Genomic DNA, 16779 nt, shown 5'->3' on the forward strand with positions numbered 1-16779 from the left:
ACTTATTTGCACTCCTTTTATTTCCTGGTTAAGAAGTAGTATGGTGTGAGTATTTACTGTGGACCTCTACCTCTACCTCTTTCAATAATGTAAAAAAAACTTAATTTATCTTACAGTCCTTATGTGCATGGTGGCTTTATACACTTCAGTCATTAACTTTTACTTTCCTGCCTGATATGTTTTAAATTCATTAAGAATGTTAAATGTTAACACTTTAGTACAGTGAAAAACATGCAGACAAAGAGTCAAGAGAACTCAAGGACACTAGGCTTAAACGTGTGTGTGTATGTGGGACTGGACGGTGTGATGTGCAGGCTCAGCATGTCCCATATTCTGCAAGATCATGTTATTGTGACTGCGCAAATTTTCAGCTACAGTCTATTAAAATCATAACTCCGCATAATGATAGAAAGTTAAATGAACAAATGTTTTTAAAGACATTTTTATTCACATTTGAATATTTTTACTTATTTTTATGTCAGTCAGACAATAAAACTAATCCTCAAATAATTCTGTCTAAAATGCTACTGTCTGTATCAGTCCATGCTGAAGGTTAAAATAAGGTCACTGCATGCCTATGAACACCAAAATGAGAAAGTGGACAACTTGCTCTGATCATAGGCATGCAAAATTCAGGACTGCAGGGCCACAGATGCATAAGCTAGGGCTATATCAGCATATACCAGCTTGTTGACAAGGAAGCTTGCTTTTGCTTTCATGGTCCTGCAGCCCAAATTTGTGCAAGTAGGGTGGAAGTGAGGGTGGACGGCTATAAAGTGTCCCATTTTACATTTTCCTGATCAAAGAGGTGTGCAGGAGTGTCTTTAATGCCCCCTAAATGCAGCCTTCATCAAGGGCACATTGATGTGGACTCTAAAGCAGCTTTTTTGCAAAACACATAAGGACAGAGTAAATCTGGTTGTTTAAAAGATATCTAGTGAACATGGAGGACAGGAAGGTATTCAAATAAGTAATACCTAACTCAACAATACACTAACTCAAATTTACACTGGTTTGAAATGCGTTTTAATTCACTAAAGAGTGGTACAGATGTTAAAGGTTGAGAGGGCGGCTGTATGTGCAAGTGTTCTCAAAATGAATCAAAAATTGAAAATTAATATAAAACAAGAAAAACAAACTTGCTAGCCTTAAACAACCTGACAAGAATCATGACCCACTGAGGACCAAACTGACACCAACCATTAATTGCCATGAACCAGACACAGCAAGACTGAAACAAAGGGAGTATATATACACTGAGACAGACAAGGAACACCTGGAGAAGATAACAAGGGGGCTAGGTCACAAATGAGACACAGGTGGAAACACTTATGGCAAGGCGAGGCTGGGGCAGAGACAAGACAGAAACAAAACAGATCCATGTGCTAAAGAACTCAAGGTGAAACAGAAAACACATTTAACCGGACAAAAGCGGGACACATAGTGGCTATTTTAAAGCAACATTACATACAGTCGCTGTTGTACAATAACAGCTTCAAATATTTGCCCCACTGACTTGTAATAGGGGGAGCAGTGGTTAATCTCACAACTTACTTTCCCCTCAATATAATATGACTTTATTCTTAAAACATTTTTAATCTCAAACTCACAAACAGTGAATACATAATGGCCTTAAAATGGCATCATACGCTAAACAAACTTCCTAAATAACAAACTTACACATTGGTTTTATTTCAGTTCTGTATCCTTCAGATTGTCAACAAATGCACATGTACAGCTTAGTGTTGAAATATCCATTCTCGCATACTACTGCTTTAAAATTAATAAAAGGGGAACATACTACTACTATTTGAAAAAATCACATTCACTAGTGAATACCTACACTATCATGGAAACAAATAGACTGCTGTCAATGAAACATCAGAGAACAGCTGTCCTTTCTTTCTGTCATCATTCTTATTTTTGTGCTGACAGGTAAAAGCCTGAGAGACATTTTGCAGAATGTAATTTCATTTCCTTTCGGTGTTTTTTTTCTGTAGATGTGTGAAACGAAGCATATTATCCTCTGTGGCCAGCTACAATGTTCATGTCATTAAATATTCCTCCAGTGTGCATCTTCCATAGAAAATCTGAAAGCACAGTGCAGAGTACCCTCATATACTCACTGAAGCTGAGCTCAGAATAGCTCCCTATTACAGAAATAGTGCACTATATACCGTGTCAGCCATGTTGTAGTGCTGTTTGAAATCACAACAGTACATTTTATAGCTTATATTACGGTGGCCGAGAAAGCCCAGCGCAGTGCAAATTGAAAAGCGCTGCAAAAGCACAAAACACATCCATCAAAATTACAACACAGGCGCAGCAAATAGAAAAACGCGCTGCAAATAGAAAAACGCGCTGCAAAAAGAAAAACGCGCTGCAAATACAACCACAACACAACGGAAGTGAGTCACAACACAACGGAATTTTCCCGGGGGACCTTAAAAGATGCTGTACCAGCTGTATACAAAGGACAATAAGTGGCAAACAAGCTTCTGAAAAGTAAGTTATGTTTATTACCTGTGATTACCACGGTTGTGTGCATATTATTAAAAGTTCTGCTTCACAAAACGCCTTGTTTGCCACTTATTGTCCTTTGTACACATAGTGAAGTCCAAGTTACTGAAGACGCAGCTTAGCTGGTACAGTATCTTTTAAGGTCCCCCGGGAAAATTCCGTTTTCCGTGTTGTGACTCACTTCCGTTGTGTTGTGGTTGTATTTGCAGCGCGTTTTTCTATTTGCAGCGCGTTTTTCAATTTGCAGCGCGTTTTTCTATTTGCTGCGCCTGTGTTGTAATTTTGATGGATGTGTTTTGTGCTTTTGCAGCGCTTTTCAATTTGCACTGCGTTGGGCTTTCTCGGCCACCGTATTATATAGTTCACTGTTAAACCACCATAATGCATCTCACAATGTGGTGTACAGATGATGTATGCTAGAATTTAGAATGTATGTCACAATGCAGTGCGGCGTTGTTCAACGTATAGCAAATGTTACATAGTAAACATGAGTTCATGAGTGAGCCATTCCGAACACAGCAAGAGTTTTGCTGCAGCCTCACAAAAATGGCATCAGCATTCATTGCACACACTTCCACACCCTTCATATCACCTTAGTCAAATCTGAGCGGCGGCTGTCTGTGCTGCCCTTTTAGTCCGATAGAGAAGCACATAGTCAGCAGGGTTACAATAACAAAAGGCGTAGCACAGCACAAGAGCACGGATCCTCTGAGGCTGCAGTATGCTTTTTCTGAAGCAATTATCTTAGTCCTGAATCTTAAAAACACAGTTATCATATAAGAACATCTAAGGCCTAGAGGCTCAGTGCTACTTGCAGTTGCTGATCAGTGGCTCTGCCAGTCCTGCATAAAGACGGCAAGAATTGGACACCATACTTAAGACTAAGGTGCTATCGTTTCACAAAAAAACATGAAATATGATAACAGTCCTGTGAATTTGCTAAGTTTACATTTCAATGTTATTGCAGAGATATAGTGTGTATACACCAACACAGCAAAAAAATGTGGAATATCCGTACCGTATTTTCTGCACTATAAGGCACTTTTAAAATCCTTTAATTTCCCCCAAAATCGTCAGTGTGCCTTATAGTCCGGAGCGCCTTATGTATGAATTTTATCATTCAGGTTGTAAGGAGCAGTAAAGCCACTCTGCTGAAACACAGCTTTATACAGTTCCAGTTTAGTTCTCCTGCACCAAGTATTGTCGGCCAGTAGTCTGCTGCTAACTCCGGTTGGCACTGCTGAAGCAGTTTTAGCATTAGCCGATAACCACGCTCTTTTACCATTAAGAGGTGAGTATTATCGCCCTGACTTACCAGAACGCTAATTTAGCCACTAATGCTTGCTGCTGCACCCAGTCTTAATGAACCTCTGGAAATCTAAGCTTACTGTACATAAACGGAAGCACTTTACTCACCCAAATAAACAGTTTTCAGGAGAGAAATCTTTGTAGATTAACATCCAGCACTCATTTGACTTTAAAAGAAAATGTTTTGTTTTACAATTTTGTTTACTTAGCTTAGATTTTTGCTGAATTGAAAGGAAAACATGGTGACACAGCTGTTCCTTACTAGTGTCGCATAGTGGGCCTTATAATCCAGTGCACCTTATGTATGAAAATAGACCAGAACATAGATGTTTATTGCGCCTTACAATCTGTTGCGCCTTATAGTTCCAAAAAAATGCTCCTGAAGCGTTCTCTCTGAAGTGTTATCTCAGGGGACGGCTTGGAAACACCCACATCTGCATAAGTTGTAAGGTGTTATCTTGTGAGTGAGGATGAAAACCAGGACCAGGGTGCTGATGGCACAGTGATGTGCAGTATGGATGAAACTCCAAAGTTGTGTGTTCTTGATCTATGTGTTGTACATTGTGTGTTGCGGGAAGACAACATAGGAGGCATAATCGTCCACTGTGAACAGTGCAGTAGGTAGGAAATCACATCCTCATTCAATGTGGGAGACCCCACACATATATCCCACAGATCAGTGAAGCAACTTCAAAAGGACCTGGCAAAAGCCATTGGACACTACATACTAGCTCCTGTCCCATGACCATGTGGCATCTTAGTGTACAGACATTAGAAGATACTAGTTTATCCAACATTCTTCTTTAAGGGTACTACTAGGAGTTTAGATTTTACCCAACAGATTATGATGTAAATATATATATGCTATCTATAAAAAAACAAATCCATCAATATCATTCTGTACAGTACACACCTACACTTGTCTCTGAAGCAGCATGCAGTTACTATTCTGGCAATCCATCAGAAGCTTCAAGGACATGACTCGTAAAAATAGATGTAGTTGGACAGAATTGTTCACTCTAGCCTCACATTCGGCACAGCTTCCTTCTTTTGCTTCTACTTACTAAAAGTAAATACTCTGCACCCACTGCTTCTTAAGAACAACGAGGACCGCCTTTTAATCGTAAAATATCTTTCCTTTTTTTTCCTTCAGACAGGGCCAGTGTGGGATTGAGGCCCAGGAACTTCAGTAAGAAGGCTTATTTAAAAAAGGTTTAAATCTTATCTACTGTCTAATCCTTCAGACTCATTAAATCACTCACTAAAGACTGAATTCAAGCAAGAAAGATTTAACCATGACAACCCAGCTAACAGAGAACGTTATAAGAACGTTTAGCAATGTTTTGAAAAGGTTCCAGAAAGGTTAGCCAAACATCCAGAAAACTTGACTGATTGAGCGTGCTAAGAACATTAAATGTAACGTTCAGAAAACATTCTACTAACCAAATTTGTTAGCTGTGAAAATGCTTAAAGTCAAGATATGCCCCTTTCACTTTGTATTCAGAAAACATGTCTCTTGCTGTGAACATGGCACTGTAATGGAGTGCCTGAAGCGATCAAGCTTGTTTACATGCACAAATGGCAGCTTTGCCACTGGAGTAAATGTTGCACAAAGACCCTGTGATAAATGTCCTGAAGTACCCAATCATATAAACCTACATTCACTGGAAGCCTTTAACTGTCTAACAGACAGGCAGAAAACTAAAGAACACGGCCCAAAGCAAAGACACAGAAAAACAACAGCACTGAGGGCAGCGATTTATCAGAGGAGCTAGAGTTTCAGAGCTAGGGGTTACACAAAGGAGACTAGTCTAAGGCCTTTGTTTTGAGACAAGCACTCTCTCTCTGACTGCTCATTAATTTATTTGCAGATAATGACTGATGCATTATTAAAATGATTAATGAAAAGACAGATGGGGATACATTTTCTATTAGCTAAACTGATAACGTGTTTGTTATAAATAGAAGAGTGGAAAACTATTGGCTTTCAAATGGTCAACATCATCAGGGGCAAAAAAAGAATCTGTCTGGGTTAAAAGACGTGCACAATTACACAAAAAGGTCACCTGTCAAATCAACCTTAGTCACACACAGGCCCTTTATGGTACCCTGACCATAATCACAGATGATTTGATAAGACAAAGCTTGCTTTTTAAGTTTTGAAGTGGAGCTACAATTATAAAATAGAAGCTTGTATCATTCAGTGATATTGCCTTTGTTCCACTGCACTGACTTTGGACTTGATATAACACAGTGGAGCAACACCAGCAGATGACATGTCTCTCCAAACCATCACTGATTGTGGAAACTTTACACTAGACCTCGAGCAGCTTGGACTGTGTGTCTCTCCACTCTTCCTCCAGACTCTGCTCCCTTGATTTCCAAATGAAATGATGGTCAGTGATTGTTTGGAGAGACATGTCATCTGCTGGTGTTAATTCACTGTGTCCAAAAGAAATGCAGCTTCTGACAGAAAATCTTACAGCACTTCATGCTTCCCTTTGCTGACAGCTTTTATGGAGATGCAGAATTCATTTTCCAACAGGACTTTTATTGGCTGTAAGCCATAATCATCAACAATAAAAGAAATAAACACTTGATCACAATAGATCACTCTGTGTGTAATACATCTATATAATATAGACGTTTTACATTTTAACTAAATTACTAAAATAAAGTAAATTTTCAATAATATTCTAATTTTTTGAGATGCACTGTTATTTACAGAATTCCTGTAGATAAACTAAAGACCAAAATAATCTGCCTATGTCTGAATGCACTAAATCAGAGAACAAACATGTTAACGGCCATAATCTCTAGTCTGAGTGGCAGACAGTGCTCAGTCTGTGAGACGCAGTGTAAGTTAAGTGGTCAGCTCGGTTGTTTCTTTGTTGTGAAGCGGGGAAGTCTATGCTTCCATCTATCCAGCCTCTCTCTCTCTCTCTCTCTCTCTCTCTCTCTCTCTCCCTCCATCACCGTGCTGTCAAGGAAACATTCACGTGACCCACGCGAGAACTCAACGGCTGCTGCTGGCCGCGAGGCGTCGCATTATCCAATAGAATGAATGGACTCAAATAGCAGCCAATCAGGGCGCGGCTCGGGTGGCGTATAAAAGCAGCGTAACGCGGCTTAGCGCCGGATACCATTAGCTGTAGCGGTGTGCTCAGTACAGGACTGCAGGAGGAGGCAGAGCTGTCACTCTCCCAAAGAAACTACACACAAGGTAGGGGAGAGCAGGGGTCTGTCTGTCTGCATTTATTCATTCATTTATTTGTTCGTTTTTTTAGAGGCGGATTGACACATTTTGTTAATATGGAAGTGAAGTTACGGACGGTTATTATTATAGTCTGTATGTTTTTATTATAAACGCCACTTTTTCGTTTGCGCGGCGTCGATACCTCGAGGTGCTCGAGCTGCGCAAACTGCGTAAAACTGTAAACAGCGCAAACACAGCGTTATCTGTTTGGAGCTGGCGCTCAGCGGTGTGGTTTTTAGTCTGGTGGAGGAGGAGGTTAAATATGCTCTTTTCTCCTCGTCTCCAGTAGCTGCTGTGGAGGAGAGGGCTCGGGAAGCGGCGCAGGGTGTCTGCTTTGTCCCAAAGCATCAGCAACGACCTTGCAGCGCCTTTCCGTTTATCTGCAAGGTCTTCGAGGCGTTTTTCCCCCGCAGGCGCTGCGCAGCATTACGTGCGCGCGTGCGCTCGCGAGAGATGTAGCCAGATTTTTTTGGCGGGGTTTGTTTGGGTTTATTATAATCCGTGGTTTGAAGGAATTTGATAGATGGTTGTTGAAGGGCACAGGCAGTGCTCGCTCCAGACATGCCTTATCGCATTTTAATTTTATTTTATTTCTTTATTTTTGCACCTGACGTCACTTAAACGTAGCTGGAGCTCAGACGTCCCGAAGGTGGATGCTGCAATAACGCGCGGTGACTGCGCTGAGAGAGGGTCGATAACCGGATAAATTAACGGCAGATTCCGCCCCCACGCCCCCCCCCCCCCCCCCCCCCTCTTTGACTCGTTGCGTAAAATGTACGCTTTAATTCCGTTACGTCACAACAAGCTAATGCGGCTGAAGGGGAGGCTTTGTCCGCCTGTGTTTGGTGTGTGTGTGTGTGTGTTGGGACGCGAGACCCGGTGTTGCGTCGATTTGTGCTAACCATCATAGTGTAGCTGTATTTGAGGTTGCCTAACCATATAGACGTGTAGATATAGTAACGCTTTATTGGTGATATTTTGATTGACTAAAAGCAACACATCAATGGTATATAAAGAAATACAGAAATAAATATTACACATTTCTGCTGCGAGGTAAACTTAAGGTAGTAGAAATGAGGAATTGTTTAATTTGGGTTCAATTTACTCTTTTATAGGTAAGCAAATATTTACACAATAATCCCAGGTTGTGTAATGCCCCGTCAAAATCTGACTCCGGGGAATAGGTAGCCGCGCATGCGCAATAAGTCTAACCCATCATTTGGCAGCGCAACTGGACGAAACACCTGAGCTGTGTTCCCAATGGGAGCTCCTTTACTGTTCACTATATAGTATTTTCTATATATAGTGACCTTTTATTAGGGAACACACAAACTACAAACAGTCTTTGTGCCACCACGTTTTATTGTGGAGTATACATGGGAAATTTAATTTAAATAAATTGAAAATTTAACCTTTATTTAAACTCAACTTTTATTTATAATCGGTGGACATTGAGGGTGGCCCTCATTTACAGTGTAGCTGAGCCAATACACAGGAAATGGAATGTCAAAGAAAAAGAATAAATGCATAAAAGACCCAGTATTGTAATAAGACATAAGATTTTTTTTAAAAATGGGATATAAAACGAAAAAAAAAAAAGAATTTAGTAGGAATTAATCATGGGTAAGAACGTCAAAGGTAATAAAAACAAATAGGAATACAACTACAGATTAATAAATAATTAAATAAATGTACTATAAAATGAATTTAAAAAAAACGTTACCACATTTTAAATAAGACCAGAAACAACTCAAACATACCAAAAATGATAAATAATTAATTAAATTCTAGTGTACATGCATCTGTTGTGAGGCATTTTGGGTGTTGAGTAACTATAGAAAATGTATTGTACTGTTGAGGTTTGGAACAGCACTACATAATGGCTGACAAACTATATAGTGTGCCATTTCTGCGATCCAGAACTCAGATCACAGGTCAGATCTGATCTCGATGGTTTAACAAAACGCTTGCTGTTTTTCTTTGTTTCCATCAGACTCGACGCAACCATGCCTTTCGGCAACACCCACAACAAGCTGAAGATGAACTACACTGCGGAGCAGGAGTACCCAGACCTCAGCCAGCACAATAACCACATGGCCAAGGTGCTCACTCCGGAGATGTACGCCAACCTGAGGGACAAAGAAACCCCCAGCGGCTTCACGGTGGACGATGTAATTCAGACTGGGGTGGACAACCCAGGTAAAAGCTCTCAGCCGCTCCTTGCTGGAGACTTTGGATTTCTAATGGCTGAACATGAATGCTGTGCCTCGGCCTCGGGCTTGAAATCAGATTGTTGAGCGTCCTGGTTATTTAGTTATTGGGACATAAGGTCCTAGTCCCTGCATTCCCTGCTAAAAATTCCAATTTAAGACCAGCTGGTCATCCAAAAAAAAACAATAGCTGACCAAGAGCTCCTTAATGAGCTAACCTACCAGCATAGGGTTTTTGTTTGTTTTTTTGGATGACAAGCTGGTCTTGTGCTTTCAGTAGTTTAAGAGCCTTCTCTGGTAAATGGTTCTCATGTTGGCATTCACATTATTTTCCCTCCCTATCCCAAATTCTAGGCCATCCTTTCATCATGACTGTGGGCTGTGTTGCTGGAGATGAAGAAACATATGAAGTGTTCAAAGAGCTGTTGGACCCAGTCATTGAGGACCGCCACGGAGGCTACAAGCCCTCAGACAAACACAAGACAGACCTGAATGCCGAAAACCTTCAGGTACATGCTGTCATCAGGGTCCTTTTGTGTTTTTTTTTTTTTTTTTTTTTTTTTTTTTTTTTTTTTTTAAATCTTAATATATTGGACTGTAAAGTAAATGCAAGTCAATATGCTCTAGGGTGGAGATGACCTTGACCCCAACTATGTCCTGAGCTCCAGAGTGCGTACTGGTAGGAGCATCCGTGGCTTCTGCCTGCCCCCCCACTGCAGCCGTGGAGAGAGACGTGCCATTGAGAACCTATCTATTGAGGGTAGGCAAAAAATATAAACACTTTAGATTTCAGTAAAGAGGTACAATTTAATTTGGTGATCTATAGAAAAAGTCTGCAGTGTTGACCCCCCTTTTATGGCAATGCTCTAATTGTACAGGTTTAAGTTCCCTGGATGGTGATCTCAAAGGAAAGTACTATGCCCTGAAGAACATGACAGAGGAGGAGCAGCAGCAGCTGATTGATGACCACTTCCTGTTTGACAAGCCTGTGTCTCCACTGCTGTTGGCCTCTGGGATGGCACGTGACTGGCCTGATGGCAGGGGGATCTGGTAAGTAGGCTTCAGAGTTGCCTTGGCATGGACTCTGCTATCTACAGCTTGGCTGACTGCTCAGTTTAAATGCATTATCCAGCTGGTTTTACTGGACATGTCTTGTACTCAAATGTATTATTTCTTCAAGGCACAATGACAACAAGACATTCCTGGTCTGGGTGAATGAGGAGGACCACCTCCGTGTCATTTCCATGCAGAAGGGTGGAAACATGAGGGAAGTGTTCAATCGCTTCTGCACAGGCCTCACAAAGGTTGGTGGTACTACTACTACTTCTGCTGTATGAACTTGATGGTGTGAAGGGTAGAAACTTGTTTAAGTTTGATTATTTTCTTTGCAGATTGAGGGCCTCTTTAAAGAGAAGGGTCATGAGTTCATGTGGAATGAGCACCTGGGCTACGTTCTCACTTGCCCCTCTAACCTTGGCACGGGACTGCGTGCTGGTGTCCACGTCAAACTGCCCAACGTCAGCAAAAATGAGAAGTTTGGAGAAATTCTCAAGAAACTTAGGCTTCAGAAGCGTGGAACAGGTATGCTATAGTCACACAACTGTTTGTCTAACTGTTAAAATTGATCTATAAAACTTAAATGTTGAGTTGAAGGGGGGGGGGGGGGGGTGCTCTTAATACCTTGAGGTTTTTATCAATTTTATAGCTAGTAAGAGTACCATTTTTATGTAACATTTGGCAGACGCTTTTGTCCTGACTTACAAACTATTTAACTTGCCATTCAATTTGGTGCATTTTTAGTGAAACAAATGCTTGAATATCATACTGCTCTAGCCACAAACTAACATGCTGGTTACTGTTTGTAGTAGCAACAAATTATGTAATGCTCTTCATTGTTAGTGACCTTACCTGACACCTGACAACCTTTTCTTTGTAGTAAAGTTGCATTGCAGAAACATTTTTTTTAGGATAATCAAAATGTCCTAATTATTTGGAAAAAAAAATAATCAATGCTAAATAGTTTTTGTCTAACAATGTTCAAATTTCTCTGTTCAGGTGGAGTAGACACTGCTGCAGTGGGTGGCGTCTTTGACATCTCCAACGCAGACCGACTGGGCTTTTCTGAGGTGGAACTGGTGCAGATGGTGGTTGATGGAGTCAACTTGCTTATAGAAATGGAGAAGCGCCTGGAGGGTGGCCAGTCAATTGACGACCTCATGCCTGAGCAGAAGTGAACACTGTTTCATGACTAAATCCCAACTCTACTCCTCCCCTGCCTCCACCAGTTCTCCTTCTGAAACCAATAACCACATCAAGGAGCACACTCCGCCCAAACGTTAGTGGCACTAAAGTTAGATGAGTCTTCCATCAGTCTGAGGGATTTTTGTATCTGCAATGTCTTGAGGATGGCTCTAACACCTGAAATAAAGTTTTTTTTGGCCCATGGATTGGTTGTGATCTCTTACTTTTGGCACTATAAAACTACATGACCTTGTGCAAATTAATATCCACATTACCAGGCTTGTGAAGGGAGTTTATTGCAGTTTGGCAAGACTTCTGATACTTGTGACTGCAAAGGATTCCCCTCAACCTTCATCCTTTTGTAAAATGGCTAGATGCAGTTGTTTCCATGGCCTGCAACTGGATTTAGGCTGTTCAAGAGTTAATTACTGCTGTTGGAAATGAGGAAAACCATGTGATGAAGGATGAAAGTGGTCACCAACATGACGAGTAACAAGTAAAATGGAGAAGAGAATGGATTAGAATCTCAGGATTAATGTTGAATTGCTGTCTGCTAGAATGGTACTATGTAGGATAACCTTGCCTACCCACCTCTTGGGCAAGGCCACTTAACTCTTAATAACCCAGGTGGGCTGGTTCTATAACCTCATGAGTTTGGGATTCTTTCATTTTCATTTATTTTTATTTACAGCACTTTTAGCTGACACTTATCCAGAACGATTTACCAGGTTATTTCTGTTATAAAAGTGGGTCAATATAGTGTTGGGAGTCTTGCAGTATAGTAACCCAGACTGGGAATTGAACCCATTCTCTCACATGATGTAGTAACTCACTGGTAGAGAGGGGTGTTATCCACTGTGACACACCAACCATTTTTTACTTAAACTTCCATTGTTAAATAACCTTGAGCTCCATGATGGTTCCACTCCTGTGTTGGACTACTAAGCAGTTGAGAAACAGCTCAGCTTGCACCCAGCTTCCTTTGTCAACAAATTGGCTCCTTTTCATATTACTATATGCTAAATCAGAATTAATTGGTTAGCACCTGGCTAACTCATTTTCAACCCCAGATGTAGCGCCCCCTAAACATTGCTCTGAAATGTCCACATCACTGAACTAGAACATGTGATCTTGCTAAGCTTCCCTCTGCCAGTGTTAGACGTTTTAGTGCTCTACAGCTCTCTAGTGGCCAAAGTTGGAAACAGTGAATGGCAGCAGATTGACCTTGTAAGTTTTTGTCCTTTTATTAAGTTTTGTTTTCACCTCAGAGAAGCTACTGTAAAAACTTAAAACAATACACTTACTAAATCATATTTACAGTATCTGGTCTTATCTCCCTCTACCATACAATACAATATGGAAATAAAGAAAATAAATGAGCCTAGATGTTTTTTAATGAAAAACCCAATTCAAAATGATCTGTAGTCTAAGACTTGGTTAAATGCCTGCCTAGGGGAAACTACCCCACAATTACTAAAATATCTTTGCTGACTTACTAGCTAATTGGGTAGCTACTTCATGAGTGGATATAGGAAGCAGAGAAAATTAGCGCTTTGAAAAATGGATTGTAGCAACTGGATTAGGTAACCAATAACCCTTTAAAATGTATTTTAAAACATTTCAGAGGGGATAACTACATTTATTGAACATAAATACAATTTATGAGAAGATGGATGCCTTTTTCGTTTTCCTCTGGAGCTACAATGCTAAGGTACCTAGCTAACTAGTAACAGCTATAAATAGAGGCAGTTCTTACTGATTTTGTATTTACTTTGTGGTTTATGACATTGGTTAACTGAACCCTAAACCCTATTTATTTATAGTTTTAAGACCTATTTTGTAGTACTTATTATTTCAGCTACTATAAATGGGTAATGGTGGCTCAGTGATTACAGTACCAGGTTATTGAGGACATGTTTTGTGGGTATGATATCTGGTTTCTGCACACTGCAGTTGTTGTGCCCCAGAACAAGATTATTAACCCTCACTGCTACCTGAATTTCCACAGCAGGGTCTGTGTACTTTTCCAAACACGTTTTCTTTTTATACATTATATGTGCGTATTTCATGTGTGTCCAACACATATATGGTTAATATGGCCTTGTCTTGGTTTAGCAAGTGACTGCTATAAAACGGCATATGCTAACAAAATCAGTGTTCTCTATTAAATAGAAAGAAAAAAAATCAGACCTGCTAAATGTTCTGTTTCCAATATGGACTAAAACAGGATTCCATTTACCCTGAAAGTCAGATATTACTGGGGTTGACAGCACGCATGCCACAGTTTACAATGTTCCAGATTAGCATTCCAATAAGTGTATACTGTTTCAAAAGATACATTATTTCCCAATTTTTATGTCCCTAGTTAATTATGTTTGATATTCCACATATCACTAGAAATTAGACATTAAAGGGTGTACAACTGATTTTTTGATGCAACAATTATAGACATGCTTAAAAACAGTATATTGCTGCTGCTTTTACTGTTGATGTGCAGTGGCCATCTTGAATTCTGAACTCCGGGTTGGTAAGTTCTCCCGATTTTTCAAGTAGATAATTCCAGTTGAACCTTTTTACAAGAAACTGGAATAAAATCAGGATAAATTCACAAGAGTCTTGCTAGAGTCAAATTGCCATTGCATCATCTTAATGGTTCAGTGTAAGGTGGTTAGGATTGAAGACTTAAGTCAGTCTTTTTCTCATCCTAGCTTTTCAATAAAATCAACTGTGTTTAATATTGTCGTAAGTCTTGAGTTATAGCTCACGCAAATAGTGACAATGCCAACAACCAATAGAAGAGCTATGGAAAGCCAGGCAAGCATGGGAACGTTTGCGGAACTGGACATGGATGAGACTCTGGCATTGGCTCAGAAACCACAGTTCTCCTGAAGTACACAAAAGAAGAAGAAACTAGTGAAGCTGTGCTGTGAGCAAAAGTGTCTTCTTCTTCTAAAGTAAAAACACATGTTTAATTAAGCACATCCCTAAATGATGTTTGTTTTTTGCATAATTAAATGTAAGTCCTCCCATATTTACTCATATGTTTACTCAAGTAAAAATACACAATACTTGCGCATTTACTTATATAATATTTGACCAATAATACCCTTTTCAAGGAAACTGTTGCTTTTCACCAAACTAAAAGTCTATGTGTGTCAAAGAGAAAATAAGACCAGACTGCACATTGTCTTCCCAGAACTTGTTTATTTTTATTTGTGCACATGTTAAGAACAGGAGGCAGGGTTTTCGTATCTGAACGCCATACAGAGATCTGCACAAGCAGGTAAGTCCTTCAGCGCAGACTCCAACACTCTCTGAGCCTCCTCACAGTATTTACAGGTGTACTCCATGGTAAAGCTCATTACTGCCTCATAGGCAGGGCACAAAGACCAGCTCACAAGTTTCTTGAGCAAGACCGGGAGGGGAATGGAACAGGGAATGTAATGCGATGTTTAAAAAAAACAAAAGAAAAATATGTAGTGTAAAATAAAGTAAATATGCATTTAAACCATGCCTTCTGTTTTCGTAGTGTAGAAAAGCTTTCAAGCCATGTTTCCAAGGCTGCAAACCAACGTAGTGTGTTAAGCATGGCCTTGTTTTATCGTCACAGCATGTTTTGTTCACTTCGACCTCGCACTGCCAGTTTTATTACTATTAATGGTACTGAAACACAAGCTTGGCTTCTTGCACTCTTCACTCTCACACGGTCATTCTCACATTACCCACACGCACACACAGTCCTTAAAATTTCTTATACTGCATATCATAAAAATCTCTCATTCATGCACGCTTTTCACACTCCACTCTCTATAAAGAGTACAGGCCAGTCACACAGATAACACTGTGCATTTTAATCTCCTTGCTTAAATGAACATAATATGAACCCCTTTCTTAGTTATAATAACTTGTTCCAATTACTATATACATATACTCATATATTTGTTTTCACCTAATATAACGCTCTTTCTTCGTGCACACATTAGATCACCTCATATTTCACATTCATTCCTCAACTTTTCATACACCAAGAAAATGCCTTCTAAATGTTAATCCAGTTTTCCCCTCTTAGCTTTTAAAGTAATAAGCATGACTTTTAGTACAAATGCTTACTTAACCACAGCATTAAAATTCCCTCTCTGAACCAAGGTTCAGAAAAAGGAAGCGAAAGCAGCTGCGCTTGGGCTGATCCAGCCTGCATGTTTCCAGCATCACCCTAATAAACTATAATGAGCTAAAAATCTCCAGATAAAAATGCAAGCGGAAACAACAATATAAAACAAAAGCTATAAAACCAAGTAGGTAGTGCTTTGATCTCCATAAAGGAATGTGCAGTGGCTATGATACATGTTGAATGACGCTCGGTCGAATCCGAGTCTTAAGGAGAGGAGAGGAGGGAATGAGGCCAGGTGATGAGGGTAGTGGGCAGATTTTAGGACCTGAGGCTTCTTGTTTGGCCTTTATTATGGTGTATGTATGTATTTATGTATCTATGAGAGTGAGTGAGTGTGTATGTATGTATGTGTGTGTAGTGTTGTTGATTTTGCCCCCATCAGGGAACATGGTTTAGCAGCTTCGCCCCAGCAGCAGGAGAGGAAAGAAGGGGGCGAATGGTGGAGGTCCAACTCCTCCAGACAGCAGTCCAGTCAGTCACACTGGAGAGAAGCAGCTGGTTATGCCAGGGACCTCTGACGTGGCTTTATTCTGGGGTACAGCTGTAGACACACACAAAAACAGAACATTTAACATGGAAACAACTTTTTTGCAAAAAAAAAAAAGCAATGGCTAATGCAGCTAATATAGTATAATGCAGCTAATATAGTATAATATACTGCCTTGTCAAAAAAACAAAAAACAAAAAAAAAACACACACTAGTATTTGGTTGAACCAACAATATTTGGTTTGATTATGGCAAACATTCTCTATGGCACAGTTTCCACAAGCTTCTGCATTGTCAAAACATATCCTGGCTGATGAACTATATTTGGGGTAAGGAAAGATTAAATATTATTTTTTTCCAGAATTCTCATTTTAAGAGAGAATCAGTATTTTGTTACAGATAAGCTGACATTTTCCATTTACACCATGTTCCAAATTATTACAGGTTCAGTACAGCTTTTTCTTGTCCATTGTGCTTGTAACCTATGGCCTGCTTAATAATGTGGAACAGTGCATTATGAGTTTTTTTATATATATAAAAAAAAAGATCATTATAAGGTTTGTTCAGTAAAATTGGATGTATTCTT

General features: G+C 39.9%; 2 protein-coding genes across 7 annotated transcripts in view; one reads left to right on the forward strand and one right to left on the reverse strand.

Moving 5' to 3' along the window:
• The first annotated feature begins 6943 nt into the window (after positions 1-6943).
• Positions 6944-11741, forward strand: ckbb (creatine kinase, brain b). Its single transcript, XM_007230924.4, has 8 exons — positions 6944-7051; positions 9078-9283; positions 9649-9803; positions 9922-10054; positions 10173-10344; positions 10475-10598; positions 10686-10875; positions 11350-11741. The coding sequence occupies exons 2-8, from the start codon at positions 9091-9093 to the stop codon at positions 11526-11528; spliced, it is 1146 nt and encodes a 381-aa protein (XP_007230986.2). The 5' UTR covers positions 6944-7051; positions 9078-9090; the 3' UTR covers positions 11529-11741.
• A 2978-nt stretch (positions 11742-14719) lies between these two features.
• Positions 14720-16779, reverse strand: part of ppp1r13bb (protein phosphatase 1, regulatory subunit 13Bb) — a 63995-nt gene continuing 61935 nt past the window's right edge. For all 6 annotated transcript variants that reach the window (XM_049482200.1, XM_007230920.4, XM_049482202.1 and 3 more), the window contains one exon: positions 14720-16247. In XM_049482200.1, coding sequence (XP_049338157.1) covers positions 16206-16247 — 42 coding nt within the window. In that variant the 3' untranslated portion in view covers positions 14720-16205. The remainder of the gene's footprint in view (positions 16248-16779) is intronic.

This window comes from Astyanax mexicanus, chromosome 1 (assembly GCF_023375975.1).
Source record: "Astyanax mexicanus isolate ESR-SI-001 chromosome 1, AstMex3_surface, whole genome shotgun sequence".
Taxonomy (NCBI): domain Eukaryota; kingdom Metazoa; phylum Chordata; class Actinopteri; order Characiformes; family Acestrorhamphidae; genus Astyanax; species Astyanax mexicanus.